We start from the raw sequence: 21,062 nt of genomic DNA, 5'->3' as shown, positions 1-21,062 counted from the left end.
TGCAGAGACAGAACTTGTGAACAGCATTTTTGAAATATACAATTTTAGAAGTGCATCAAAACAAGTGTGTAACTCTGACTGCGTGTGAGTGGGTGGATTCAGTCTTGCACACATGCGTACCAAGGAATAAGTAGATGAAATATGGGAGGAAAAGGTGTGTTTCAAATATATATATTGCAGATGATACAAGGACTCAGTGATGTTGGAAGGTGGGCACACTCCAATATGATTATCTCTAAGGAAATATTTTGTTAATATTGATCTTTAAATTGTAAGTTATTTGCTGATAAGAACATAAGGAGAGCTTGCTGGATTACAAAGAGAAGGCTAGAGCATGAGAGAGACTAAGAGATACAAATCTGATGTAAAATTAAAACAGGTACTGTATTTATGCTGCCATAGCACTAAATAGTGTGTAGCATGGGATAAATCTCATCTATGAATAGCAGTTAGTCTGTGATGTTACTTGAGGGTTCAGTACACTTTGTCTTATCTTCCAGATACGATGAATTTAAGTTTGGCTGCACTTCTCTGAGAGTATCTCCTGATTTGCTATATCAACTTCGTCATGACATCACAGTGTCACCCAGTGGAATTGCTTTTGTTAAGGTAATGCTTTATTCTTCTTGTTGACATTTTATGTTTAACTTGTTATTTCTACTTCTATCTTGCTTTCTGGAAGAAAAAAGATACTGAAGCATGAAATGTAAATATATTAAGCATATTAATAAACAGGAGGCAGTATCTACAGTAGGAATGGGGAACCAGCCCACATGCCAGCAAGGCCATTTCACCAAAGCCATACCCGCCTGTCAATCAGCTGACATCATTCCAATGTGCACATAATATCAGGTGATGGGTGAAATGGCAGGGTTCCATTCTGCTTTAGGTATGCTCCTCCTCCCTGCCCAGTTCTGCGTGCACAACCAAAGCAGGATTTAACCCATATTTGTTAGCTGATGCAGGGAGTTTACATCCTGCTCAGTTTGGCTGTTTCTGGGAACAGGCACCTGCAGGTTAAGCAGCAGGATTTAACCCACTATTCAGCAGATGAGCAGAGAGTTTGATACTGTTTGGTGCTTGCTTTGTCAGCACACATTCCCTGCTATGAACACCACCCCACAGATCAACTTTGACAAGTGGGTGGGACTGGCCCCTACCAGTCACTTGATCAGATGATTGACAGGTGGGTGGCTCTGACTCAGCTGTCAAAGTTGTTGCATGAAAGTGGGGGCAGACAAAGCTCTGGCCCACTGGGGATGGGGGGGAGTGAGAACGCATACTCCACCTTAACTCCCAGAGGGGAAAATTACCTGGTTACCAGTAGTGTAAAAATTATCTGATAAGCAGCATTACAAACATTTGGCCTAACAGTGGTCTACTGTAAACCACCTTACAATAAACAGAATTAATGTTGGTGCTAAACATATATTTTTATTATTAAATGTTAATTCTTAATGCTGTTTTTGTGCAGCCTTCAGTAAGAAAAGGTATATTGCCAAAAATGTTAGAAGAAATTCTGAAGACTAGAATCATGGTGAAGCAATCAATGAAAGCTTATAAAAATGACAAAGCCATCACTCGAATGCTTGAAGCACGTCAGCTTGGCCTTAAGCTCATAGCAAATGTCACATTTGGTTATACTTCTGCTAATTTTTCTGGAAGGATGCCATGTGTAGAGGTAAGTGATGAAAGTAAAGTGTAAAGATATTTCAGGGACAAGAAAACAATAATAATAATAATTTATTATTTATACCTCGCCCATCTGGCTGAGTTTCCCCAGCCACTCTGGGCGGCTTCCAATCGAGTGTTAAAAACAATACAGCATTAAATATTAAAAACTTCCCTAAACAGGGCTGCCTTCAGATGTCTTTTAAAGATAAGATAGCTACTTACTTCCTTCACATCTGAAGGGAGGGCGTTCCACAGGGCAGGCGCCACTACCGAGAAGGCTCTCTGTCTGGTTCCCTGTAGCCTCACTTCGCGCAATGAGGGAACCGCCAGAAGGCCCTCGGCGCTGGATCTCAGTGTCCGGGCTGAATGATGGGGTGGAGACGCTCCTTCAGGTATACAGGACCGAGGCCGTTTAGGGCTTTAAAGGTCAGCACCAACACTTTGAATTGTGCTCAGAAACGTACTGGGAACCAATGCTCCCAGTCTTCTTCACTATAATAATAGCTACATTAAGGCAAAAGCTGATTCTTAACCTCAGTTCTCTGATTGTAAAATAGGAACAATGACTTCAAAGGGTCTTGAGGAGGACATGCAATTAAAGATTTATAAACACCTTAGGTTGGATCCAGAGTTACACAACCATAAGACCACTCATGCCACAAGGCTTTCCTGCTGCTCCTCTCCTGTGCCCACTTGAAAACTACTCTGGAAGACTGAGGAGACTGTCCTGCACAATGTGAAAAGGCAGGCTGGGAGCAGGCAGGAGCAGGCAATATTGGTAGAAATTGGACAAGGGAACATTGCTCCCATGCAACTCCTGGGCCTAAGGCCTTGAAATATCTATATGCATGCTTACTACTTGCAGTTGCTATTTCCTCTTGATGAATGCATCAATCCACAGAGCTATTTGGACACAGTCAAGAGAGTGACTTTTCTTATTTTTAAAGTTAACACGCACATGCCTTCTGTAAACTTCAGCACAAATTGCTTTTGAAACTTTTGTCTTATGGAGAAGAAGTGGGCTGCTGTTAATCAAAAAGATCAAACTTTCTACAGGGTTTATAGAATGAGTTACAGAAATTTCTGAATTGTGACCAGGGAACCTAAAACAATGATATATGCATGATCTGCCCACAAGAAAGATTTTATCAATGTTTGTCTTTATATTTTGCAGATTGGTGATAGCATTGTGCACAAAGCCCGAGAAACCTTGGAACGAGCAATAAAACTGGTGAACGAAACAAAAAAATGGGGAGCACGGGTTGTATATGGAGACACAGATAGGTAATTAAAACTATTCTTTTGTTTGGGAGACTTTCCAACCAGTAATATGCCATTGACTGCCTTTCCTTCTTTTACCAGAAATTAGTAGATTTGTAATATGCAACCTTTAAACCAGAGTAGGAATTTAATATGCACAATAGCTGGAAGAAACATTTGTTTTCTCAGCAACAAAATTATATATTTTGAATGCAAGGAAAATGTGTTTTTCCTGCAACAGAAGTGTTTGAGGAAAGAAAGCCTGAACAACAGCAATTCTAAGTTTATTTCATGCACACACTTTTTAAAATTACATTTTTATACCGCCCTTCATCCAAGGACCACAGAGCGGTTTACAATATGAAAACACAAAAATATATAACATCATAACAAACAAAAACAATATCCCAAACACAGTTTAAAAGGCCATAATTGTTTAATTAGGGAATGTTTTTGCCTGGTGCCTAAAGATAGGTAACGAAGGCACCAGGCAAGCTTCCCTGGAGAGAATATTCCATAAACAGGGAGCCGCTACAGAAAAGATCCGTTTGTGTTGTCACCCTCTGGACGTCTCAGATGAAGAAGAGCTTCAGATGATGATCGGAGAGTCTAGGTCTGCTCAGATGGGGAAAGGCGGTCCTTGAGGTATTGTAGTCCTGAGCCATTTAAGGCTTTATAAGCCAAAACCAGCACTTTGAGTTGGGCCCGGAAACTAATTGGCAGCCAGTGCAGCCAGGCCAGGATTGGCGTTACAAGCTCTTGTCCTGGTGAGCAACCTGGCCGCTGAATTCTGCACCAGCTTAAGTTTGTGAACCGTCTTCAGAGGTAGCCCCCCATATAACGTGACTAAGATGACTTCTGTTCTACTAGGATTAAGTTTCATTTCACCATCCCACATCCACTCCATTACAAAATTCAGATATATCTCTTTTGTGTATTTATCTTGGATTTTTATGTTGTGAACTGCCCTGAGATCTATGGATGAAGAGCACTATACCAATTTAATAAATAACCAATATCAATTGCTTACCTGTTCATTTTCTGTTTTTAGTCACAAGGAGAGAGAAAAAAGTTGCCATACTTTTGGAATATTTTTAGAGTGGGGAAGCTAAATACAGTGGTACCTCTGGATACGAACGGGATCCGTTCCAGATCCCCATTCGCATCCTGAAGCGAACGTAACCCGCGGGTCGCGATTCACCGCTTCCGCGTATGCGCGTGACGGCATTTTGACAGTCTGCGCATGCATGAGTGGCGAAACCTGGAAGTAACGCATTCCGTTACTTCTGGGTTGCCGCGGAGCGCAACCTGAAAGCTCTCGACCTGAAGCATATTTAACCCGAGGTATGACTGTAGTCATTTCTTGATTTCCCTTATCTTATTTCAGCATGTTTGTACTACTGAAAGGAGCTACCAAGGAACAGTCTTTTAAGATTGGCCAGGAAATTGCTGAAGCTGTAACAGCTACCAACCCCAAACCAGTAAAACTGAAGTTTGAAAAGGTAAGAGAAATCTGAGTGTTACCTGACTGCAACATTTAACAGGACACCTTTCCAGAAAGTGACATAATGAGCAAGTTAAGAAATAGATATTTGAAACAAAGTATTAAAAGGAGAAGGAATTTGGATGGGAAAGCAAACTTGGGAAGAGCTGCTAGCTTACCACTTAAAGAAACAAAACCATAAAAAACAAAGACTGCCTATAAAAAGGCACCTACGCCAAGCAGGATTGAACTTGCCATGCATCAGTGCATGCACAACAGTCCTGCTTTCTGCAGGAAAGCCAAGCTACATCTTTGCCTATCCCACACAAAGGGGGCACACGTGAACATAAAAATACAGTGAGTGTGCGCACACTCCCCCTACAAATGAATGCAATTTTGCACAGAAATTGCACTGAACTTATCATGCTTTGACTGAGGCTTTTCCACTGTTGCTGTTCATTGAATTGCCACCAACCTCACTGACATGCGGAGAAATGCCAGGGTCCTTAGTGACCTTCATCACACAGCTGTTCTGCTTTGCTGCAGGACATCAAACCCAGAACAAAAATCTCCCAGTTTCCTCTCCAGAAGGGATTTGTGAGAGGGTACTAATATTACAGTCCAGGTCTGGGGTTTCTTGGAACCTGCCCAAAAAGTCAGTCATGAAGGCGAGATGGCAGTATCATGGAATAGGTGGTTTAAATCTGCAAGGAAAGATCAGACTTCCCTCAACTGGATTTAAATGCCTATTTTACAATCCATCACTTTCTTTTGTTGTCAAACTGATTTTCCTTCTCTGTCTTTTCCTTCTGCTACACTTCCCTTTGTCGTCTTTATGCCTGACGGCAAGGCCCGCCTTTCTCCTTTTTTACTGTTGTGAGCAGGGAGCAAATATTTTGTCAGAAAAACTTGACAAAATAATAAAACAAAATTGCATGGTAAATGGTTTTTGAACTCCACAGTACCCAAGGGGTCAGAGAATGTTCTGCATTACACTTCTGTCCATGTCTGGTGGTATTATGAATACATTTGCAGTTCTGTCTAGCACAGTGATTAGGTTGATTGAATCATAACGTAAGATGTTTGTACATTAATTGAATAAGGACAAAGATGTACATTTAGAGATTAACAAACATCCAGCCTAATTTTTTCCCAATTTACGAAAAATGAAACCTTTTTCAAATTCAGAAATCAATCTGCTCTAAATGTAAATATGCTTGATAATATTTTATGGTTAACAGAAACTCTTTCAGTGCATCCAAGTGTTTACATGTACACAAGGAGGGCTTTCATATCCTCCCTTCTAGCCCCTAGTCCACACACAAGAGCTCTTCAAATGGCTGTTTTTGAAGCTTCTCTGAGTTGAGAAAGCCTGTCATGCATGCACGAATTTACCATCTCATCCTCTCGCTTGGGGCCTAAAATAGTGTATGTTGCTTGGTAATATAGATATATAGTTTACGGGTGACTTGGGTCTAATTATGAGCAGTAAAGAAGAAAAGCGTTCATTCCAGAAGTTTGCCTGCATTTCTTTTATATCTAGACTTGCAAAGTTTTTATTTGCATTGCAGGTCTATTTGCCATGTATTTTGCAAACCAAGAAGAGGTATGTTGGTTACATGTATGAATCACTGGAACAGAAGGACCCAGTATTTGATGCAAAAGGCATAGAAACTGTAAGAAGAGATTCTTGCCCTGCTGTTTCCAAGGTAAAGTGGCACAGGCATTTTATTGTGTTCAGAAGTTCTTTTTAGTACAATATCAGTTCCACATATTAGGGGGGAAACTCCAAAGGTGAAAGTTGAGGGCTTCAGAATGGGAATGTTTAAAATGCCTTCGCTGTTTCAAATGACTATGAAATCTTTTTTAATACACTTTTTCAGATGCTTGAGTGTTCTATCAAATTGCTGTTTGAAACACGTGATATAAGTCATATCAAGCAGTATGTGCAAAATCAGTGCATGAAATTATTAGAAGGGAAAGCCAGCATGCAAGACTTCATATTTGCAAAGGAGTACAGAGGAAGTTCTACATACAGACCTGGAGCCTGTGTACCAGCTCTAGAAATCACAAGGTAATAAGGATATATAATGAATGGCACTGTGAGATCATTTTAGTTTATATTAAATCATTCTCGTTATGGGAGTTCAAAGATGTGTTAAATACCTACTACAGAAATTTATACTTCTAAGAATATCAGGATTTTATTACATTGAAATATAAAATATGGATCAGTGGGAGCTACTTAGCTGTGGTCCCTGCGCTGCAGGGGTTTGGACTAGATGGCCCTTGGAGTCACTTCCAATGTGACAATTCTGTAGATAGATATATTTTCCATCAGCCAGGTCCTAAATACATCCACAGCTTGTTCTGCACTCTTCCTTCAGAGGGAAAAGTCTGGAATAGTGGTTCTGTCAGAAGCTCCAGACTTTGGGCAAATGTATGGGGCCTCATAGTGCTCAACTTTGAAGGGGGGACTAAGAGCCCCAAAGTAGTAGATGATTGTGGGCAGAAGCAATAAGAGGGGTGCTAAGCGAACACACACACAGGTGGGGGGTCCTGTTTGTGAGACTGGGGGGTTTCCTCAATGAGAAGTGCTTCTGGCTGAAGCTTCTCTTTTGTGTTTAATGTTGCTGTGCAAACTGGCAAGACTAATAGGAAAGGATTGATAAAAAAATTCCTTCCAGTAGCACCTTAAAGACCAACTAAGTTAGTTCTTGGTATGAGCTTTCGTGTGCATGCACACTTCTTCAGATACACTACATGCATGCACACGAAAGCTCATACCAAGAACTAACTTAGTTGGTCTTTAAGGTGCTACTGGAAGGAATTTTTTTTATTTTGACTATGGCAGACCAACACGGCTACCTATCTGTAACAGGAAAGGATTGCAATAATATATGGAGATTATTAATGGGAGTTGAAACAGGTACATAGATCTGCCTCTCTCATTTGTGGTCCATATATTTTGAGATTGATTTTATTTGTCCCAACAGAAAGATGCTTGCCTATGATCGGCGATCTGAGCCACGAGTTGGTGAAAGGGTGCCCTATGTCATTGTGTATGGCATGCCGGGGTTGCCTCTCATACAGTTGGTTAGGCGGCCGATTGAGGTTCTACAGGATCCAAACCTGCGTCTGAATGCCACTTACTACATCACCAAACAAATTCTTCCTCCGCTGGCTAGAATCTTATCACTTATTGGCATAGATGTTTTCAGCTGGTATCATGAATTACCAAGGGTAAGTAGGTGAAATAGTAAATTCTGGATATGGCTACAGCTGGAATGGAGTTTTTATAGATAAGTACAGTGGTACCTCGGGTTAAGAACTTAAATCGTTCTGGAGGTCCATTCTTAACCTGAAACTGTTCTTAACCTGAGCTACCACTTAAGCAAATGGGGCCTCCCGCTGCCGCCGCGCGGTTTCTATTCTCATCCTGAAGCAAAGTTTTTAACCCGAGGTACTATTTCTGGGTTAGCGGAGTCTGTAACCTGAAGCATCTGTAACCCAAGGTACCACTGTAGTTTAAAACAGTTAGTACTTCTCCTGGTTACTGAATTGGCTCTCTAACTATCAGTGTTATTCAACCAAATGGAGAGGGTAGAGGGTATTCCTACCAATGTGAGCCCATGGCTGCTGTGGGAGGGAAGGTCCAGTTACTTGATGAATCACTAACAGGTTTGGGACAGGTTAACAAATAGATTTTCCTTCCAACCCCCTATCACTTGATGCAAGACTTACTAGGATGAGGGTTGTAGGAAAGAGACTACCCATAGTAATAGCAATGCACAATAAAGAAGAAAGCAATAAAGCAAAACACAAACCTACAGGTTATGTATATGCAGACAAGGAGTTTGCTTGCTATAGACCCAAACCTCAGATTGTTCATACCTCTGGTTCCCACCTGGAATTAGTTGGCCAAATGGGAAACAAGGTATCAAAGGTGGATTTCCACAACACATTAATAGGGCTGGCTTTCATCCATCCTGATATGAACAACCTTGTGTGTGGGCAGCCTCTCAAGAACGGTTTCACTTAGCATGTGGAGCTGATCTCAAAATGGGTGTTCAGCTCCACCTAGTGTTAGTAGGAAAAATCTCAGCTCCAACAGTTTTGAATGGACTTGTTGATATGTCTTTCGGAACATAGGATGCCAAGACCCAGCAATCTTTAATTTGAGAAGGTGTAAATTTGATCAACGTATGTTGGCAAAAATAGTTATTACTCATATGTATCAAATATTTTTAAACCCTGTAGATCCAGAAAGCTGCTACCACATCCCACAGCGAGCAGGAAAGCCGAAAAGGGACAATTTCCCAGTATTTCACCACTCTACACTGTCCTGTGTGTGATGAATTAACTCAGCATGGCATCTGCAGTAAATGTAGGAGCCAACCACAGCATGTGGTAGTGATTCTTAATCAAGAAATTCGAGAGCTGGAACGTAAACATGAACACCTAGCCAAGGTAGGGGAAATAATCTTTTATTTTGCTTCTAATAAACTTGAACCTAAATGAAACTCTTCTGAGGTGGAGAAAACAGCACCTTTTGTTTTTTAATAGTTAAGTATAACATGTTCCCTAATAAGCAAAATAACGAACTTTCACAAAAGGTATTCCAAAGGCATGAAAAAAGTGCTATCAGAGAAACTGGCAGGCTAATGAATGACCTTTTAGTACAAAATTATGTTGAACTCCCTGATATTTTACACAAGAACCCCATCATAAAGATCTTCCTTTTATGTGACGGATTCTGTTTGCTTTGTACAGAAATTAAATCTGCATGAATTTAGTTGTAAACAGGTTTATTAAGCCACTCTTTTATCAAAGGATCATCATTCAGTTTCCACTTTGAAACTGCTAGAATTTCTGCCATTAAAAGTATATTCCCCACTGTTCTGTTAATTTCAATATATTATTTAATATTACCAAGAATACCAAGAAGTACCAGGATTTAATGGAACTATACTCTCATAAATATTTTCAGTGTATTTATGTCCAATATACCTTAATCCCACATATATAGCCAAAATCTATCTTATCTGCAATGCAGCTCTTGCAGTCTATAAATCTCTTACCTTGCCAGATGCATATTACTAAAATATTGAGTCAGCTAGAATTTTTGTTAAAATATGCTCCATTATTTATGTTTAATTTTTTCCTTTGAGTGAATGTGTTCTCAACTGGAATGTGAGCTCCCTCCTGCAATGCAGGAAAAGGCTGTTTTCCCATAGGGGGATCCAACCTGTAGCGTGGGCATCGCTGCTGTGTTTTTATGGGGTTGGTTGATTCTGGCCTTTCCGTCCCTCTCTCTCGAAAGACCATTCATTTCCTACCACCCTCCTCACGTTTTTAGTGTTGGTCCCATCTCACCTGTCTTCCTCCAAGTAAATGTTGTAGCCAAGATTATTATAATTCTTCTAGTTATGTGAATTTTACACTACTCCATTTTATGTACCTCTAGATATGCAAGAATTGTACAGGCTGCTTGGAGCGACAGATACCTTGTGTTTCACTGAACTGTCCTGTACTTTACAAGGTCTCAAGAGTGAGCAGAGAATTATCCAAGGCACCGTATCTTCGCCAGCTACTTGATCAATTTTAGATTGCCTATAATAGCAGGATTGCAGGTGCTATTTTTTTTAATAATGTTTACCATTCTAAAACTATCATGCATGGTCCTTCAATTTCATCTTGTCTAGAATTTTCATTCATTGTTGACCTACTCTGAGAAATAATAAATGTTTGTCCTAAGTAAATTGAAAAACACTTGTTAATCTATTAATAACTGACTTTTTACAATGTCAATTTTCCTCATTCTTCTGCCTTTGTAACATACTGTTTTATAATGCAGATGTTGAAATAGCTGTGTTAACATCCTGTAAATCCATTTCAATATAAAAACTTTTTCCCAATGGGCTTCTGAAGTACTGAAAATCTTTGGGGAAATGTCATTGTGTTTTATTGAATTGTCAGTATCAGGGTGTTACTTATAGATATCTCATCCACTTTATAATTTTGACTGCAGAATATTTTGTAAATAGACTTTTTTACTTTTCAAACAACTGAGTAAAAATAATGTGCAATGAATTTTATACGGACAACTTTAAAATCAGTTGGAGTATTTCTCCTAAGTTTTGCTTGATTCCAAGTAGCTTTGTTGTTTTGACCAGACTGTGCAAACAGTAGCGTGTAGCATTTTTGAAACATTTTCTAAAAATCACTGTCTTGCTTTAGCTATTAATTGGGGCATTGTGAAGAACTGTGCAAAGACATTTTTGTTACAAACCTGTGGGACTGTTGCAATACTTTAAATAAGAAATTTTATTCCATTTTTGCTTTTGTATAGACATTTCTATTGCTTCTAAATATGCTTAATATTTCATGATGTACTGTACAGTTAAATCTTATTTGCCATCATCTTGAGAAAATGTGTATTTAGAATATTTGTATAACTATAAAATTAAAAGGAATTATGTGGTCAGTGCATTTTTTAATTGAAAATCATTTTGTTTTAAAAATTAATGGAAACCATAGTAAAATAAAATAAATGTATGTGCATTTTTAAACTTCAATGTAGCTGTAGTGCTTTTCTTTAACAATAATGGCCAATGAGTTCCAAAATGACATTCCCTAAAAACTGAAGCTAGTGTCAAAACCATCATTTTTCTTGAGAAATCCACCTTTAATCACAATTTAGTATCACAATCCCCCAAATGAGAAATTCTCATAAGATAAAGCAAGCTTTAAAGAAAAATAATACTGTTAAATGACCTGTTTACACAATCGCTTACCTTACTAAATTTTTCATGGCTTTGTCTAATGTGTGAACTCTTTTTCATAGTTCCTTTGGCCACCCCACAAGCAGGAGCACCTGGAAAACATAACAAACTATGGAGAGAGAGAGAGAGAAGCAATGGTTTGACTGAAACAACTCAGGATTTATTTGTAGTTTCTTAAATCATGGCTTAGTTACATGCAAAGTCGATCATTAGGGAAACAATGAATGTACTCTGTTTACTCATGGACTTGATTATTGGATTCCCTAAGAAATGGTGGTCAAGGCTCACATTGGTAAATAAATAATTTTTATTCAAGAAAATATCACACTTCCCAATACCCCTGTAAACACAAGCAATTAACTCCCTAGCTGCATTTACATTACAAAATTACCTTACCAATAGACACACACTTGAGAAAAACTAATAATCATACCGAAATAAGAGCTATAACATTTAAGGCAAATGTAGCATTGATGTGAGCTAAAACAAGTTGTCAAAATGTCTATTTCATAATGCCATTTCATAGAAAACAATCACAAATATACCAGGAATAACATTTGTATTGTAGGAAAGGACCCGATTCCTCAAGTAAATACTGAGTTTGGAGTTCCAGTATTTACAATACATAGAACCCCAAGAAAGAGCAAGACTCCTTAATATGACCTTGTAATACCCAACACCCACAACTCAGCACAAATTCTTGAAACACATAAGCTATTACCATGCTTTTGATTTGATTTTACCCAACAATCGGAAGCTATTTTCATCAATGAAAAGGCTACCACACAACCACATGGCATCGGCTTCAAAGAAACTTTGAAACTGTAATTCAGCAACAACAGCTTTTCATAGTGCATGGAAAACCTGTTCTTGTTATCGCAATGAAGTGCACCATTCAAAATGGGGGGGGGGATCCCCTGGGCATATTTAATCCTTTATGCATGCCTAAAGTAGTATTTTGGATCCTAGTTCTTACAGGCAAACTATAAGCTGGATATACACACTTCAGGCAGTTCAAACAGTTAAAAAATTTGCTAATGAGATTCAGTTAATGGAAACACAATTAACTCTGGCTTTTACATTTGTAATATTTCTAATTGTGAAACAGTGTACAAATTCAGTCTAATCCACAATTTATTGCATATTAATGCTTAGTTTTTAAAAGACCGACATCTTCACTTGTTCAGCTTTTAATATTAAAAATCATCCCATTGAGGTAGCTTCATTGTCTGAAGCCAAAATGCTAGCTTTCCCAAGTTCCAGTCCACAATTCCTCTGTTTCACCATGAACAAACCACATACCACAGAATCTTGCTGTTTAATTGTACAGTCATAAATAATGCCATTCCAATTATACAGCAGTTACAAAAGAGCATTTCTTACGTATGGACAGTCTGTACACTAATTAATAAGTTGAGAAATCATGCCTGGATTGGAGTGGGGGAAGAAAGCACAACCTGTGCTCTTCTAGTAGTGCTTGCAATGTTGTGTTCTTTAAACCACATTCTGCATGTTCTAGAAAGAACACCTCTACCAAGTGGCATTATTGAGGGTAAGGATCTGGATGAACTGCCATTACAGATTACAGCATTTCCCTTCTACAGTAACCTAGCAAATTGCTGTTGCCATGTGCTTTTCAGTAAAATAAAATAAAATGATATGACTAGTAAGTTCTGGTAGTGGAAATAGGGTGGCTAGGGCTTACTCATACATAAAGGGAAATAGATGTGCCTGGGTTTTAGCTTGCTCCCAGAGAAAGTACAGGCAACGATCAATTTAGGATTGTCTGAACGACGCACAATCACCCACATGGCCCTGAACCTAAAGTAGCCCCCAAACATAAAGATGTCATGAAAAGGGGTGGGGTGGGAGCAGAACAGGCTTACGTGTGCTCCATCGATGTGCACGGGAGTCTGGAACATAACCTCCACACAAATTAAAAACTGCCTGTACCAACAATGTAAGTACTAAAGAATTAAATATTTTCATAATGTGATACTTCTGCTTTTCAAAAATCAGATACAACTATTCAAAACCCGCAAAACAACTTTTTCACTTTTTTAAAAATATATTTGTTATTAGAGTAAATCTTGGCATCAACATCTTAGGAACACAAGTGATAACTATTTACAGAATGAGGACTACCCCTGGTGCCCTCACAAGGTACCTCGTTAAGTATCACACCATGGTTCAAATGAAATGCAACCCCCTTTGGTCAAAGCTTGCTTACAATGTTCAGTATAGAAATCAGATATGAATCAAGACAGTCATGATTATTTTACTACGCTTCCAAGATGTAAGCTCACCATCTGACTAAAGAACCACTAGAATATGGATTTATGAAAACCTGGCTTTTGTTTGCTTTTTCTACTACCATCACACTCGCATAAATGGCTCCACTACATCATCCCTTTTTGGTACCTGCAAATACACATTTATACCAAAAACCAACTTTAACTGGGATTTAACCAAGCTTCTTACCACTTTAATGAAGTGTTTGGTGAACCTCTTGTTCTTAAAGCAAGAGAGGCTTAGTCATTCTTACTAGAATTCTTATGTTTTGGGGAGCCGACAGTAAGCCGAGGAGGAGAATTAAAAATGTTTCTTGAAGAAGGGTGACCAGAGGTGGCAGTTGTTGATTCCCCTTCGATCGTCTTGGATGTTTCTATGACAGAGTTCCTCATAGTGTCATTCATCTCAATTACTTCAAAGTCTACTTCATTCCATTCTCTGCCGTCATCGTCATCATCATCCTCAAGATGAGAATGGGACAATAAGGCTTCCTGGAGCTCACCATCCCCAGCATCCTTCAGTTTAGCATCGAAGGGTGATGTAGCTAATTTATACATCACAGGGAACAGCACTGATGTCATGGCTGCTGCTCCCAACGCAGAATACATAAGCACAGGGATAGCAGGAAAATGTCCTTGAAGGTAGCCAACCACTGCAGGAATACACATTTCCCCCAGAGCTGCACCCATTACAAATAATGCTGCAGATTTCCCATGGATGGTTGTATACTGCTCAATCCAGGAAATGCCGCTAGGGAAGATAGTCGCCATGGATGCTCCATATACTGCAGAGCCAAGCCACAGAGAGACTGGGTATGTACTGAACAGTGCCAGGAATAGGCATGACAGAGTGGAGCCTATGATACTCAGAAGGATCATAGTTCCAGGGTAAGAGCAAGCAGCAAAACAGATTGCCAGTCCCCTGCAAGCTGCAAATGATCCCCAAAAGAGGGAATTCAACCCAGCTGCTTCATGTTCCTTCATGGCAGCGAAGGTTTTTGCATAAGTAAAAATGTAAGAACCATAAGTGACCTCTGCCCCTACATACCAGAAAAAGAACACAGAGAGGAGACATATGACGGCACGGTGGTATTTAGCAACCTGGTATTTCTGTGTGGAAACCTTTGTCCTGTCGCGGACGGGACTGCTCTTCAAACACAAAACAAAGAAAAACAATGCAACAAACAAAAGATAACTGCCTATAACAACATAAGACCACATAAAGTTCAAGCTTAAATGCAGTTTCAGGACTGGTGTAGCAGCAGGAAGAGAATTCACGGCAGACTGATTGTCAACATTACCACCCAACAGAACCGGAGAACCAATAGCGGAGCCACCTAGCGCCATCTTGGCCAGGATGGGAGCCACAAAAGCACCCAGAGCAAAACTGAAGTGTAAGGCCTGCATATGCGGACCGGCTTCTTCTCCCCATGTGTCCAAGGCAAGAACATTGCCACCTGTGGGGTAAAGAAAATATATAGGGTATAGTTTCCATATTCAGACTGGTTTCTTGGAACTACACATCATCACTCAAGAGCAACCTCACTCCACCTGCTAAGAACTCTGAAGGCTCCTTCATCAACAGGCACAGGTAACTAGAAGGGATTATAGCCAAACGAAAGAAAAGGGGGAGCTGTGGCTAGTTAGCCTGTTTTCAATTCCCAGTGTACTTTCCCAGGGTGGGAACCTCCAGTTGCTGCTTGACTTAAATCCCCATCAGCCACAGTCCCTAGGGCCAATATTCAGAGAAGATGAGAACTAGCAACCAGCTGTACCCTAAGAGCCACAAGGAGCCCCCCTACTCATGAGTTGAGCGGGGAAGAAGTGACAAAAAGCAGATAGACTAGCAGCTCCTCCATCCCCACAAGTCTTCCTGAAAGCCCTCTTCTCACACTCCCAATTCAGTGTGTGAAAAGCTTGTACCTACTGAATCCCACCCTGCTGATGGGCCCTGTGCCTATTCAACTGTAAACACACAGGGTCTGAACAGATGATTAGGGCAACTAGGATAACCCTGGTTCCCCAATCACACATGCAAAGCCCTACATCAGACTTTCACTCAGTGATCACAGGTGAGGGGGAGGTTCAGGGGGACGACAACAGGCAGCTGTATGCAGGTCATGCCAGTTGGTGAATGAACTCCTCCCCCAATTGATTAAGCACAGAGGAGGAGGGCATAAGAGGTAAGACAGCAAGGAGTTCCTTCAAAATTCTCAACAGGCAGAACCCAGGTCCTCTCAAGTGACAAGCACTATAGGCAATAATATGTTTAGTATCTTAATTAAATGGAATCCATCTGCTCACCAGTATGCAGAATGAGGTCAGTTTAACAGAGCATATTCAATGTCAACTATAAAGCTTCACAATTATTTCAATAACTAAGTGAAAATTCCCATTAAATTCTGTAATTGTTATCAAACGGTTCCTGCTGAAAACACAGTTTTGATAATATTATGAATAAATAGCAGGAGGCGTTCAACGGCCTCTATTCACAGAAACACAGAAAGTTTCCTCTAGCTTGACAGTGACACTTCAAATGTCAAAGGTTTGCTTACTGATAAGGATTTATATCCCATACTCTCATAAAATACCAGGGCGGTGTACAGCAACATAAAAACATTAAAATCAATCATTAAAATGACTGCCTTAAGAAATTGTATAACAAGTGCACAGGCCTGCCAGCATAAAAAACAACAACCCTGTTGTCTTGACAGTCTTCTTCCTTCCTTGGCTCCAAGTGCTACTGAGGACTAAACTTCTTTTTCAAAGGAAAGCACTATGTTTGCACAGAAAGATGCAGATACATTACTAGGCAAGATATCACAGCTGCTTGACCCTCTTACCAGCATTACACCATAGAAACAACCCATCACTGAAGACAACAAGATTACCTGCCAGAGATGCATTTTACTGCTCTACCAATATCATTTTCCATTTCTCCTTCAGCGCCTTTTCTTGGCTCCAGAGCTCTAGTGGCTTCCTCCAGCATTGTGGCATTCACTTACAGTCTCCCATTCACTGCTTCCCACTCCTATTTTCACGCTTCCTCTGGAACTGCTGCTCCCTCACTCAGAAATAATTTATCTTTCACAATCCTTTCTCTTCTTAAACCCTCCAGCAACTTGCACTCACCAAAATCTGACACTCTATCACCAGCATTGACACTGCTGCTGCCCTCTCCTTCAGTGGTCTCTCCTTCTGGCGCTCACCTCTTTCCTGTGGCTGCATTAGCACTGACCTTCTCCCTGCTAATTGCAGTGCCTGACCACAACCACACCCATTTCACTGTTTTTCAACCTCCAAAATCCATACTTCTGTATGATACTGTTCTCCATTACCACTCCATTCTGCTTCCCTTTATCACTCCATGATCCTTCTCACTAATCATTTCAGATCAAAATCCTTGGCTCCACCTTCTTCCTATTTGACAATATTCCCATCCATCTCCTTTAATATACATGACAACCAAAATGCTTTTTCTGTGCAGCCTGAGCAGGAGCAGTGAAGGATGTTATAGTTAATTGTTGGAGCTTGTCTTACCCTACCCCACTGCCCTGCTCACAGTTGTGAAGAATATTCCTACGTTATGAATGGTCTGTATTAAGAAAAAGAGGTCAGAATAGGCCAATATATATGTGAACTATCCCTGGATCAAGTGGCTTTTCTTCTTTAAGTTCTCAAAGTATTATTAACCTAGCTCAAGGCTATCATCTGAACTAGCCAGATGTTTAACTAAGAATCAATTAGTCGGTCCATCATTTGAAAATAAGACCTTAGAGTAGTCTTGCCCAAAAATGGCAACTAGACATTCTGTTTTGGTGACTGCAATCTTGGCTTAAGAAGCCTTTTGGCTCATAGCTTATATATCTGAGTTTCTAACACCGCCTCTGCTGTGTTCCTTTGACCTTCACCTTTGAATTAACTACCCCATTCACTGCCTTGGATACTCTCTTGATCTTCAACAGAAACTGTTGTGTCTCTAAGCTCTTTGCTGCCTCATCTGTTTGATCATCACCATAGCTTCTTCAACACTGTGCACACTCCATCTTCCCCCGCATGGTATCTCTTACCCCTTCCATGACCACTAAAGCAGTGGTTTTCTTCAGAGTGAGCATCTCTCTTCACTTTCCTGTTACTTCTATTTCAGTGCAAGACCGTCTCAACAGTTGACTTGATTGCGCTGCTCTCCCAAAAAACACTTTTGCCCTTCTGATCCCTACACCTCATCTATCCAGAATCACACACAGTCAATCAACCCTGAAGATTATCAAAGGCACCTTCTGCCATATCAACCTCCCATTGCTCTAAGATCGTTTGCCAATGGCCTTCTCTGATTGCCACCACCAGAAGGCAGCAACTTCGAGACGGAGGGTTTTCAGGTGTTGTGCTCCAGTTATAAAATGCTCTTCACAAAGAAGCCGGCTTAGCATCAGCATTAGTTGCTTTCCTGGGCTTTTTAAGCTTTGCTGAGTGCTCTGTTAACTGCTCTTTACCTTTTTACTGTAGCAGATTTTTATATACTGTACTATATTTCTTTATATTGATATTTTTGATTTTAAAATTGTAAGCCATTTTCAGTTAAGAGATTCAACATAATCCTAACTGAATCATTTCAAACAGGATGAATATCATGAAAGAGGTGTTGTGGTTTTATTACCTGTATCAAGGACTCCCATTGCAAACCCAATGACAGACATCATGAATGTTAACAGAAGTGCTTTATTGCACCAGGGGATGACATAAAGACCCAGAGCCGTACCCAGCATAGAAAATCCTATAAGGGAGAAATAATTAAACACACCATTTCATATTGCACTTTTTAAAAGCTATAATTTATAATACTTAATTTCAAATCTAAGTTTATTCTGGAATGTTTTAATTCCAGGAAAATATTTAAATTAGATTTAAGTAATAAACATAAGACATTAGTCACACAAAATACCCTGTATGCTAGTTTTACATTCAGACATCAAAAGCATGCATGCAGTATAATCTTAAACATGTCTCCTTATACATATACTTGTCTACTCAGTGCGTGTTTCTCCCAGGTAAGTGGGAATAGTACTAAAGTCTTAACACTCCAAAAGGTTGATTGCATATTGAAGCAGCAATCTAAAAAAAAGTTATTAACATGCAAGGAAGCTACCCATAGAGCTGAATTCCATTGAATTCTCACTGCTGAAGAGTCAAGCCATTTTTAAAAAAACAATGACTTGCTTCAACGGAGCAAAGAAAGTATCAAACAGCCTGAGAAATGGGCTGTGGGAGCGAGAGAAACTTAATCCACTCCATTTCCCCTCAGGTCGGACTGCATGCACAGCTTGTGACATACGTATTTGTGCCCTTACATTTTTGACTATGTAATTGCTCATCCAACTTTCATGAATCAGGGCAATGATATAAAAATCAGTATTATTCCCTGTGTACTTACCCAAGAGAAGTTGGGCATTCATGCAATCAAAAAGTATACCACCAATCAGAGAACCACCAAAGTACCCCGATGAACGGCCCACAAAAATATAAGAAATTTGACTGACATTTTTGTTCACATTTGCAGCCAGGTCTTCAAATGTGGGCCCTAGGATAGCAATGGCCATACCCTGGAAATAAATAAATATCATTGTGAAGTGCAAATCAAACATACTTTCTGTTATTAAACTTGGCATAAAAAATAAGTCAGTAGGTGACAACCACTCCCTGCAATCCTAAGCACACTTATCCAGAAGTAAGAGCAACTGATATTAGTGGGATAATGGGAGATTATTACTCGCAATTCAAATTTTTAAAGAAGTATCTTATCCACAGAATACAAATACTTATTCTCCCATTAATTTTTTTTAGGAATAAGATCAAAAGCAGTTTTAAGATCAATTAAACAGCTATATTGTGAACTAACTGTGGTTTCCAGATAATTGTCAAAAGCAGCAAGTATATTGTGATTATTTCAGTGCAAGAGTAGTTTAAGAAAGAAACTACATGCTAGACATACAACCCCACCTTCAATAGGTTGAACACCATGTCTGAGACAGAAGAATCACCTACCAACAGCACCTCCATTTTGCTGAGATTGATCTTAAATTTATTAATCCATTACCAAGCCCAAACAACAATTTAGCACTTCCACTCTCCCACCTTAACCACAAAAACAGCAGAGCAACATCAGCATATGCATTGGCAACACCTGACTCAAAATCCTCAGAAACCACTAGGTGGTTTCATGCAATAGGCAACAATATCTTCATCCTTTGACCCTACAAATATACTTCTTTTTACATGGATTTTTCTGCTGGTGCTGCTGCTGGTCTGAGCTATTTAATTTATATGGTTAAAAATATATATTGCCAGCTATCTTAAGGACATCCTGGCAAAAGGCAGGATCTAAACCTAACAAACTGAGAGCTTCTATTTTGGGACCGCAGCTGAACTACACAGGAGTGTCCCATTCACCATATTATGCTTCGGCATTCTAGAGCCTTCCAGGTGTTTTGGGCCACAACCACCTGCAAATCTTCGCTTGGCTGCAGTGAGTGAGAACTCTAGTCCACATCCCTGGGAAGGCCACGCTAACGCTCTGTATTTCAAGTACTTCAGGAGAACAGTGCACTATTCAATTAATAATAATAATAATAATTCAATTAAAGAAAAGGCATCTGCTTGTTTATTGGAAAAGTCCGAGGGAAGATAGGCGCCCCGCAAATCCCTCCATCCTTCAGCTCGCTCGCTCGCTCTCACACACACGTGTACTTGTTTTTACGCATATACTGGCGGCGACGCCGCATTTCTGCCCGTGTCAAGGACCGCAACGTGCCGAGTCCCGTCCTGAAGTTCTTCGGCTCCTCCGTGGTCTGAGGGCCTTCGGCAGCATTGCGAGGGAATTGCGAGGGCGCCTCGCGTGGACAACCACGGGGGGGGAGAGAAGAAACCCTGAAAACTTTGAGTGACACACGCCCACCCCCCGAAACGCTGAGTGACACAAACGTGCACGCGCTTACCAGGCCCAGGAAAGCGGCGCAAAGAGCCGCCGAAGTGCACCATTTCAGCGCCCGCCGCGGAGCCGCCGCCACAGCCGCTTCCCGCTTTGCGGCGCTGTCGCCGCCTCCAGCCCGGCTTCTTCGTCCGCCGTCGGCCACCACGACCAGCGGCTGAAGGGCGAGCCGCGCAGCAGAGCCCCCGAGCGGCTCCTCCGAAGACGCCCCTCCTGCCGCCGCCATCGACTCACTCTCTGCCTCGCGGCCGCTTCCTCCTCCTCCTCCGCCTTCATCCTCCTCCTCCAGACGAGCGAAGCGAACCTGCTTCTTCCTCTCGGCAGCGCCCGCCATCCCTACAGCCGGGAGCCGCTACGGCAGCGCCGGGCCACGTGACCTCGCGACGCACACGTGGCTTCCGCATGTTGCGCGGCGAAGGCCGGAGGGCCAGGAAGCACCTCCTCTCTGTTAAAAACTACAACTCCCAGAATGCCCTTGGAAGTAGGCCCCGCCGCAGCTGTATGCCCGCTCATTCCTGTTTATTTCCGCGAAGGCCGTTCAAGTGCTCGCATTGGCTAACGTCGCTCAAATGTGCTTTTCGAGC

At 40.8% G+C, this 21,062-nt stretch overlaps 2 protein-coding genes across 2 annotated transcripts in view; one reads left to right on the top strand and one right to left on the bottom strand.

The window, feature by feature from the left end:
* REV3L (REV3 like, DNA directed polymerase zeta catalytic subunit) overlaps positions 1 to 12,112 on the top strand; it is a 67,493-nt gene extending 55,381 nt beyond the window's left edge. The window contains exons 24-32 of the mRNA XM_081186687.1: positions 501 to 609; positions 1,475 to 1,681; positions 2,849 to 2,958; positions 4,322 to 4,436; positions 5,989 to 6,126; positions 6,301 to 6,491; positions 7,414 to 7,660; positions 8,678 to 8,887; positions 9,885 to 12,112. Coding sequence (XP_081042813.1) covers positions 501 to 609; positions 1,475 to 1,681; positions 2,849 to 2,958; positions 4,322 to 4,436; positions 5,989 to 6,126; positions 6,301 to 6,491; positions 7,414 to 7,660; positions 8,678 to 8,887; positions 9,885 to 10,025 — 1,468 coding nt within the window. The 3' untranslated portion in view covers positions 10,026 to 12,112. The remainder of the gene's footprint in view (positions 1 to 500; positions 610 to 1,474; positions 1,682 to 2,848; positions 2,959 to 4,321; positions 4,437 to 5,988; positions 6,127 to 6,300; positions 6,492 to 7,413; positions 7,661 to 8,677; positions 8,888 to 9,884) is intronic.
* On the bottom strand, positions 11,492 to 20,962 carry MFSD4B (major facilitator superfamily domain containing 4B). Its single transcript, XM_081186700.1, has 4 exons — positions 20,486 to 20,962; positions 18,925 to 19,093; positions 18,151 to 18,267; positions 11,492 to 14,950 (listed from the first exon to the last, which is right to left on the bottom strand). Exons 1-4 carry the CDS (start codon positions 20,810 to 20,812, stop codon positions 13,734 to 13,736), a joined length of 1,830 nt encoding a protein of 609 aa, XP_081042826.1. The 5' UTR covers positions 20,813 to 20,962; the 3' UTR covers positions 11,492 to 13,733.
* Between the last annotated feature and the right edge of the window lie 100 nt (positions 20,963 to 21,062).

This window comes from Podarcis bocagei (assembly GCF_964188305.1).
Source record: "Podarcis bocagei genome assembly, chromosome: 3".
Classification (NCBI taxonomy): domain Eukaryota; kingdom Metazoa; phylum Chordata; class Lepidosauria; order Squamata; family Lacertidae; genus Podarcis; species Podarcis bocagei.
Note: the sequence above shows the minus strand (reverse complement) of the source record. Positions and strands in the feature narration are given on the sequence as shown.